General features: G+C 42.6%; 1 protein-coding gene across 4 annotated transcripts; it reads left to right on the top strand.

The window, feature by feature from the left end:
* Positions 1 to 15: 15 nt before the first annotated feature.
* On the top strand, positions 16 to 8601 carry ITGB1BP1 (integrin subunit beta 1 binding protein 1). 4 transcript variants are annotated; one of them, XM_074153951.1, is made up of 7 exons: positions 16 to 57; positions 1635 to 1734; positions 2633 to 2711; positions 3032 to 3168; positions 4360 to 4452; positions 7328 to 7477; positions 8216 to 8601. In XM_074153951.1, exons 2-7 carry the CDS (start codon positions 1663 to 1665, stop codon positions 8285 to 8287), a joined length of 603 nt encoding a protein of 200 aa, XP_074010052.1. In that variant the 5' UTR covers positions 16 to 57; positions 1635 to 1662; the 3' UTR covers positions 8288 to 8601. The 4 variants fall into 4 exon arrangements, with proteins under 4 accessions (XP_074010052.1, XP_074010051.1, XP_074010054.1 ...); XM_074153950.1 differs by having other exon boundaries at positions 39 to 100; XM_074153953.1 differs by lacking the exon at positions 7328 to 7477 and having other exon boundaries at positions 39 to 100.
* Positions 8602 to 8874: the final 273 nt, after the last annotated feature.

The raw sequence follows: 8874 nt of genomic DNA, 5'->3' as shown, positions 1-8874 counted from the left end.
CGCCGCGCATGCGGCGCCACCCGGAAGCGGAAGGGAGCGTGCGGGCCGTGGGCTGAGGTGAGGCGAGGCGAGGGGCCGGCCGGCGGCGGTGGGGACAGAGGTCTGTGGTCCGGGCGCGGCCTTTCCCTGGGTGCGGGAGTCCTGGCAGCGGGCCCGGGAGGAAGGGGCTGATGCGAAGCGTCCCCGAGAGGCGAGGGGGGGGATGCAGAGGGGCGCTCGGCGCTGCCTGCCGTGGCAGGGGCCGCGGCCCTGCCGTCCCCGGGCAGCCGCCTCTCGCCTCTCTATGGGAAGCGGGTTTAGCGTTTTCTCCTTTATCAGGTTGTAGTTTGGGGCTAGAGGGGAAAGACGTGCGGGTGCGGTGCTGCCCTGCCTGACTGCGGGCTCTGCGGCGGGGTGAGGCAGGCAGGGCTCGGTGGCTTCCTGCATCCCTGGTGGAAAAGATGCACCGCAGAAAAGGCAATGTGCTAAGCAAGGAGCTGCTGAGAGCTCCTTCATCATCTAATGCATTAAAAAGAGCTTGTCAATTGGTCCATATTACGTTGTGCCCTTCTCAGAGACTGCTGGCAGAACTGGCAAATTTGCCTGTGTTGTAGCTGCTGCTGCTCTGAAGAGGGAGTGCCAGGTCCATGCTGGTGGCTGGAGGGAGCCCCGAGGGATGTGGGTGTGCTGGGTGCCACCACGATGCCTCGCTGCACCCACTTGTCGCTGAGGGTTGCTTTTGGTCTGCCAGGGACCAAGTCTTTGCCTAATGACAATCAATCACAGCAGCAGCCTGGGACTGTAATCCAGCACTGCGTTGCACGTCTAAGCTCCTTCTTGTGTATCTCCCATCATTTGCTGCAGAGTGAACTGTCTCCAATAGGCTGCCTTCTCCTTTGTCCTCTTTCTTCCACCTGCTCAAAATTTCTGAAGCTTTGTAATTTAAATATTCTTCTCTGAAGCTGGGAAGGAGGGTTTCAGCACCCCCTGCCTGCTTCTTGACACTGGCTGGCCAAATGTTAGGTGAAGAAATTGAAATGGTAGGGCAGATACATGAAAAATGCTTCTGGAATACTCTCAGAACTCTGAGTAGCTCAGCTGTAAGGTAGTAAATGTAACATGCTTCTTACTTAATTTTCAGGAACATGTTAAGCAGTAATGGCTGCTCCAAGAAGTATTACAATCAGTAGTTCTTTATAACTAGGGGTTTTTGTTTTTTTTTTTTTTTTTTAATGGGAGCATAGTCTTTGGAGTAGGGTTTGCATTGGATGTACTTTTGTAGGGCACTTAGATTGTAGTTACTAATAAAAATTGTCTAATGCTTTTAAGTGGGAATAAAAATTTTAAATTTTGTCTTGTTTCTAAATCTATATCATTATATGCATTGGAAACTGATGTTTGCAGCAGTCTGTAAACTAGGTAGAAGTAGGTTTTTTTATGAATCAGAAGCATAGGGAAGTTGTAGCAGAGAGCTTGAGGAACTTCCCCCAGTCACATATGAAGAGCACCAAAAGACCGTTTCTAGTTCCATTCTCGGAGTCACTAGCTTACTATTTTCCAGTTTTTGTCCATTTTGGACACAGTCACTGTGGTGTTTGCTAGGAACTCCTTCCCTTGATGATATGACAGCTTCCATTTTTATTTTTCCTACCTAGGGGATTTTCCTTGATCCAATTATGAAAAATGTTTAGAAAAGGAAAAAAGCGACACAGCAGCAGCAGCTCACAAAGCAGTGAAATCAGTACTAAAAGCAAGGTAAGCTGAATTTGGTACATTCTCTGTTTATGGAAGCACTTTTGCTTGTTACAAGTTGACAGTTCAGTGGTTCGCTCCCACTGATGGTAGGATGTGATTTCCATAAAATGTTCCACAGGGAGAACTTTCTACTTCTGCTATTCCTCAGATTTTGTTATGAGAGTTAAAAAAAAACCAAACCTATCCACTATAAAGCCCTTGTGTTCTGAGATGAATGCTTGATTGCTTCCATCGTGAAGCCCACGAACACCAGAGCTTCTGGCAGCACAATACTATGGTTTGGAGAAAAGAGTAGTACGTTTGTTCTGTAGTGATAAATACTGTCTTTAAGAAGGTGCCTGGTGCTAGGTACCGAGAATGAGTTTATTCTTCAGTACTAGTTGGTTGCTCAGTATCTCTAAAAAGTATTCTTCGTTTTGAATAATGTGTCCATTTTGTCTGATAGGTTTTGGAATGATCAGTTGAATATTCTGGATTTTCCAAGGTGCCGTTTCACTTCCCTTGCACTGCTATGTTATTTCAAGCATTGGTGACAAGCATGTAGTTGTCAATTTCTTCAAGTTAAGATGCAGTACCAGAAAAGTCTGGACATAACGTTAAGGTTCATTTTCTCTTTTTCTTTCATTTCTTCCTCCTTTCAAAAGATTTGTGGACTTCTCAAGGGTTCCTGCTGAATTTATATCAGTCTAATCTACATTGAGGCAGAAAAATAGCTTCAGGAGAGAAATAGATGTTTTTTTTCTCCCCATCTTGCAGTGCTGCTTAAGTAATTAGAACAGAAACACTAGTTTGTTTAAAAAAAAAAAAAAAAAAAGAAGAAGAGTTGAGGCAGGGCATCTAAAAGTGAATTGTTAGTATGTTCTCAGTAACTTTCTGATAATGCTATTTTTTTTCTTAGTCTGTAGACTCCAGTCTTGGAGGACTTTCCAGGTCTAGTACTGTGGCTAGTCTAGATACAGACTCCACGAAAAGTTCAGGTATGTATTCAAAGTTCAAGCAGGTACGTACAGAGCAGGATTAACTTCACGTCTGTTCGTATAAAAGAGCAGAAAATGGAAAAGGTTAAAATATGTATTTTTAATAACTCGTGGGTGAATCTGTTAGCCTGGTGACTAATGCGTGCATAGCTCTAGGCCTCTGAAGTATTATTAACGATTCATCTAGGATTAAGTCACAGTTTTCAAAGTAAAGTGTCTAATTAAGAAAAACTGAGTTGTGTTACCAGTCTGTTACACAGCATAAATCTTGTATAACTTTTTGGAAGCTGTATTTCCTGCTTTGTTTTATTCTGTTGCAGGACAAAGCAATAGTAATTCTGATACGTGTGCAGAATTCAGAGTTAAATACGTTGGTGCCATTGAAAAATTGAAGTGTAACGAGAGCAAAAGTCTCGAAGGGCCATTGGACTTGATAAATTACATAGATGTTGCACAGGTAAGTGGGTTACGAAAGACAACACCAACAATGTCAGAATATCTTCAGCTTGGTGTATTTCTCTCGTATTATCACATGATATGACATCTTCTTTGTAAATTTTAGACTTGCTAGAATAAATTAGTTTACTTTAAAAAATACAAAGCTATGAATCTCAAAAGCTGGCACACTCAATTGCATCCTATCAAGTAACTGGAGAAGATGCACCCAAAAAGCTGTTCTGAAGACGCAGGCTCAGACCCAAGGCCCTTTTCCTGAGCCATTACTGACCAAGTATCCCAACTGAAAGTCATTGTATCGTCTTCAGCTCTGTTAGGATTAGTATCTGTGAAAGAATATCTCCTCCAGATTTCCTCAGTAGTGTAGAAGTTTTCCTGTAGAGGAAAATGTCAAGTTTCTGTTTACAGTCACTTACGAACCTGTGACTGAAGAACCTGAATAATATTTGGGTCATCCAAACTGTGTTTGCTTGTACTTATTTTTGTACTAAAAGCCGTAACTGGTTGTTCTCATTAGGTAGCTGATTGTATCTTTAAAAGCGCAGAATGTCTGTTTATCTTAGAGCAACTTGACATTTCAAGTATCTGAATATATGTTAAAAGTGTTTTTACAGCCAAATAGCAAAACTGCTACCAGTGTGGAACATAGATGATCCAGAGTCAGCGCAGCATGACAGGGCATGCGTTATTTTTTCAGCCCATCTGATCTGACCACTTCCCCCTGAGATGATAAATTCCTTTCTGGAATCATGTAGCGAATAGAATAGAAAATAAATATTTCAGTTGGAAGGGACCTACAACGGTAATCTAGCCCAAGTGCCTGACCACTTCAGGCCTCACCAGAAGTTAAAGCGTGTTACTAAGGGCATTGTCCAAATGCCTTTCAAACACTGACAGGCTTGGGGCATTGACCACCTCTCTGGGAAGCCTGTTCCAGTGTTTGACCACCCTTTCAGTAAGGTAATGCTTCCTAACGTCCAGTCTAAATCTCCCCTGAACGCGTTCCACATAAAGCTAAGGGATTTGATGAGTGCAAGAGTGGCAGGCAGACCACACCACAAGGTATGAGCAGGGTCAGTGCTGTTCCTGATCCAGTGGACTGAAGTACACCTAAACGCGTTTTCTGTTATGTATCTCCATTGCTCATGTTCTTCTGTCTGCACTAAAGGCTTTTGTTTGTTTCCCTCCAAAGCAAGATGGAAAGTTACCTTTTGTTCCAGGTGAAGAGGAGTTTATTATGGGAGTTTCCAAATACGGCATTAAAGTTTCAACATCTGATCAGTATGTAAGTGATTCACAAATAACTCTCTTTTTGGTGAGAGTTGAAAAGTGTTTGCATTTATTTCTCTGATAGATGATCTGCGTGACCAAAATGTCACTTCTGGCTTTAAGCAAAAGTAAAACAACAAACAAAAAAGCTCTCTGGTTGGATTTATGACAAAAATCCATAACTTTTGAGACAGAGCACCAGGCAAAAGGCAAGCAAGCCTTTATGCTCTTTGGGCACATCTTCCCTTCCCTGTGCCATCCTCTCATGTGGAAAAGTAGCATGACTGTGGTGGCCAAGACCTAGGTTCCTTAGCCTGAGTTAGCAGTGTGATTCCTGTTGATGTTATTGTGGAGAGGAAAAAGCAAAGGATGTGTTTTTCAAGAGTACCTGAGTAGTCTTCCTCTTTGAAGTTCCAGCCTTGCACTCCAAATCCAAGAGCATGAGTTCACTCCAGCATTAAAGCCTCATGATTTCACTTTATTGATCAAGCCTATTCTTTGTTTGCATCATTTCCTACATGTAGTTTATTTTCCTTTAGCGCACTTCAAATAGCTTTTTTTGCTAAATATAAAAATCCGGTCTCTTCCCTGGGGCCCTCCAGTTGCCTTTGTATAGCTTTGTATTGCAGCCATGTGGTTTCCTTCTGGTTGCCCTCAGAGCCCCAGATACCATAAATACTTGGCCTTATGAAGTCATGACCCGTCAACATCCCCTCAATGCCTGTCTGTAAAAGCTTCAAGTACGAGGACGGTGAATAGCATTGCTCAATAGCTGAATACTCTGAAGGGAGCAAAAAGTTTCCTTCGGTCCCTTCAGAAAATAAAACACGTGTTTCAAATGCTTGGGAAGAAGTGTAGTAGTTGCTACTCAAACTTTGAATTCTTTTGGGTGTCTTGTTTTCCCGTCCTCCTAAATTCTTAGTTCTCATTAAGAACATAGGTTACACTACTATTTAAATTCCTTTGTACTTTGGTAAAGATCAAATAGGTAGTTTTAAGACTTTTATCCATCATTCTTCTGGCTTTGAGCTGAAAGCATGCACAAGCTGATAAAGCCGCTGTGATTAAGCTGGCTTGCACTGGCATTTTATTGCATTGCATTCTGCTTCCCAAATTCTGGCTTTTTGCATCTCTGTTACTGTTGACATGTAATTTGTCCTTTAGTGTGTTAGTCCACCTAACTCTTTCATAGAGTTGCAAGATGGAAAGGTTTTCTCTGCATTCGTACAAAGAATTCAGTCTTTATGACTTGGGGGGAACGGTGAGAGTTCTGCCATTTGTAGATACCTTTCCGGGTGAATAGGCAGCTATTTATTTCAGATGAAAAAAAAAAAAATGACTGAAGCTCAAAATAAAAAACTTTCCTCATGGATTCCAGCCAGTGTTTGAGAAATTATTTAGTGACTGAAATATGTACAGAGACGTAGTTCACTGATACATTTCCATTGTTTGTGGATGCAGCCACTAGAAACTGAAGGTGAAGTGTTTATAGAAGTCACACTGAGGCTTTGGCCTTCTTCACGTTCCGTTTGAGTGTATTTGTACATTATATATATGTACATACACGTATGGTACGGTTTGTCCATCCCCCATCTCGTTTCTCTCTCAGCTGCAGAATCCCCTCATAGCCAAATACTGGAAGGAGGGGAGGAAATGAATTTACAGGGGGACTGTGGACTTTATTCTATCCTCCCTCTTTTAGCGATAATCCATATGCACCTTGGCATGGTAGCAAGTTCCAAGCAAGTAACTCTACAAAGTTACAAGTAATTTGGAGGTGAATCTTGGCATCTTTCACACAGAAACTGGAAGGTTGATCCAGTTAAGTTCCATGTTGGTTTCAGCTGCCCTCAGCGTGGTGTGACAGTTGGTGATGGTATGAATAATTGTGAGGGATTGCTGAGGAAATGTCAGGGATGGAGATGTTTTTCAGCAGGTGGTCTCAGGAGCTGTGGCAGAGGGCTCTCCCGGGAGGGTTTCACAGCAGGCATCAAGCTCACTGTCCATTTTTTAGAACTTCTTTATCCAAGTGGGTGTTTCTTTACACTCTTCAGCTACTGATAGGGACAAGATGTTTGATGTCACGAACGTAGGAAAAGAGCTGTTTTGAAGTCGTAAGACCCTAGAGGTGGTATGACTGGAATAAAGCAGATGTGTATTATGGGTTGGGTAGGATTGGTTGAGAAGAAAGGCTTTGTGTAGGGTAGGCCTGCAGACACCTTGTACTGGATGACATCGACCCATCCCTTTTTGGAATGGCCAAGGTCAGAACTGTTGGGAATGTGGTGAAATGCTGCAACTGTGGTGGAGAGTAGAAGTCTCCCAGACTAATCTCCGCAAGAGTCAGGACCCACGCTGTGGCTCAGGCCACGAGTGGCCCGGTTATAGCCGCATGGGCTACCTCCACCCTAAAGCAACTAGCCTTGTCCATACCCTCTTCTGGGAACAGTTTCTCCTGTTTACCCTTCCCAGAACTGGGACAGGGGATTGTCTGGAAAAATACTGGAAAAGTAAAAAGTTGTTCTAAGTTATCCCTGCGTCAGAGGTACGGAGCGTGCCACCCATCCTGCGCACAGCGGGCGGGTGAGGACGGTGGGAACCAAATGTGTGCTTTCGTGGTACGGCCAGGAACGTAGCCCACACGTGAATGCAATTCTAAAATAGAAGCAAAAATGAAAGCTAACGTTGTGCTAAACCTCCACTTACTCTTTTTGAATCTTGACTAAACTCTCAACTAAAAAATGATAATTTTACCGAGGAATACTTTTCTCCTGTAAATAAACCTGAAGTATTCTTTTGTAAGAGAGACAGAGAGAGAATCAAAAGAGGTGGGAAACTGAAATAGCTGTTGCGCTGTTCCAGAGTAACGTTTATTTGCCACATGGTTTCAGGATGTGTTACATAGGCATGCTCTCTATTTAATTGTACGGATGGTCTGCTATGATGATGGTCTGGGAGCAGGAAAAAGTTTACTGGCTTTGAAGACAACAGATGCAGCCTCTGAAGAATGCAGCCTCTGGGTATATCAGTGCAATAGTTTGGTAAGAGTTTATGTTTACAGTATTTCGATTGTAAAGGGAGATTCTAAAACCCAGGGCCCCTGTGAAGACTTTTTGCCAGAAGGGGAATTGCTTAATTAAAAAAGAGTATAAATATGTCCTGGCTGAGGAGGGGAGAAAAGCCCTGCTGACTGCATTTGATCAGCTTTGAGGAGAAATACCTACATTCCCTAAAACTGCCGGTGAATGTACGTGCCTGAGAAAAGCTCTTTGCAATCTCAAGAGTGTTATCGTAGCTGCTAAGGACAATCCTCTGTATTTTTAAAGACAAAAACCTCCTTAAGATCAGACAGAGCAGGGAGGGCTTGAGTAACGAGTCTGGTAGTAGAGCATGCATTCGTATTCATAAGCAAGGGAAGCGATCTCCTCTTAAGAGTAGGAGAATTCCTTGTCAAGACACTATGATATGACACACCCCCTTAGCAGCAGAGGGGGAACACATGAAGTGACTGTCTGAATGCTGGTGTCCTGCTATGATGAAAGCTAACAACTCTGACTTGTTTCAAAAGAGCTTATTTAAAACAGCTTCCCACATGTCATTGCAGACCACAGAAATCAAATTAAATCTCACTTGTGCTCCTCCATTTTGCATGTCTCTGCCAAAAGAATGATAAAGGTCACGTTCTGCTTTCAGTGAGTTTTGAGACGGTTTAGAAGTCCTGCAGAAAGAGTTAATTTGTGTGTTTGGGTTTGTTTTGGTTTTTTTGTTGTTTTTTTTAGGAACAAGCACAAGCTATTTGCAAAGTGTTATCTACAGCCTTTGATTCAGTTTTAATGTCGGAGAAGTCCTGATTTCCTTCAGCAGCACACGAGGGTGTAGTACAAGAGGCGTTTGTGTGAGGAGGAAACGGGGCTCCTTTGTGACACCACGGACTGACTGTAGTTACACCCAAACTCAGAGAAGACTGGCTGTGCCAAGAAGAGCCACGCAGCCTTGCATATGGTACTTTCTCATTCCCCAAACGTGACTTGAAGAAATTATTCCATCTTCAGTTTCCAGGACAATACAGAATTTTATATTTAACATGAATTTTTTTTCCTAAATCGTGTTTTGTATGTTAATGTCAATATTGTAGAAATGTAAAATAAAACTGACACTTGCTTATATCTCTGTCTGAAAAAACAATTTGTTAATGTAGACTTCAGTTCTGCTTAACATAGATATTAGAACAAAACAGGAGCAAGGTGTTAATTGCAAGGGTAGTCATTTGGTGCTTTGCACCTCCAATTTACTCTTAAGTGCGCTCTCTACACAGTTTCTACATTCAACAGAAAATCCACAAGATGTACATTTTTTTGCTCAAGTGCTACTTGTTTCTGTTTCTCATTGTACACATTGAAAAGAAGAACGTTGCCCAAGCAGTGCCGAGTAACAGAAG

The sequence above is a fragment of the Numenius arquata genome, chromosome 9, assembly GCF_964106895.1.
Source record: "Numenius arquata chromosome 9, bNumArq3.hap1.1, whole genome shotgun sequence".
In the NCBI taxonomy this organism is placed as follows: Eukaryota; Metazoa; Chordata; class Aves; order Charadriiformes; family Scolopacidae; genus Numenius; species Numenius arquata.
The sequence above is the reverse complement of the archived record's forward strand: the minus strand, read 5'-3'. Positions and strand labels throughout refer to the sequence as shown.

What these genes read in the sequence shown, in the direction of transcription:
- ITGB1BP1 (XM_074153951.1), top strand. Translation starts at nt 1,663, where the DNA reads ATGTTTAGAAAAGGAAAAAAGCGACACAGCAGCAGCAGCTCACAAAGC. An exon ending in AGACTCCACGAAAAGTTCAG is followed by an intron (nt 2,712 to 3,031) that starts GTATGTATTCAA and finishes ATTCTGTTGCAG; the next exon opens with GACAAAGCAATAGTAATTCT. An exon ending in TTTCAACATCTGATCAGTAT is followed by an intron (nt 4,453 to 7,327) that starts GTAAGTGATTCA and finishes ACATGGTTTCAG; the next exon opens with GATGTGTTACATAGGCATGC.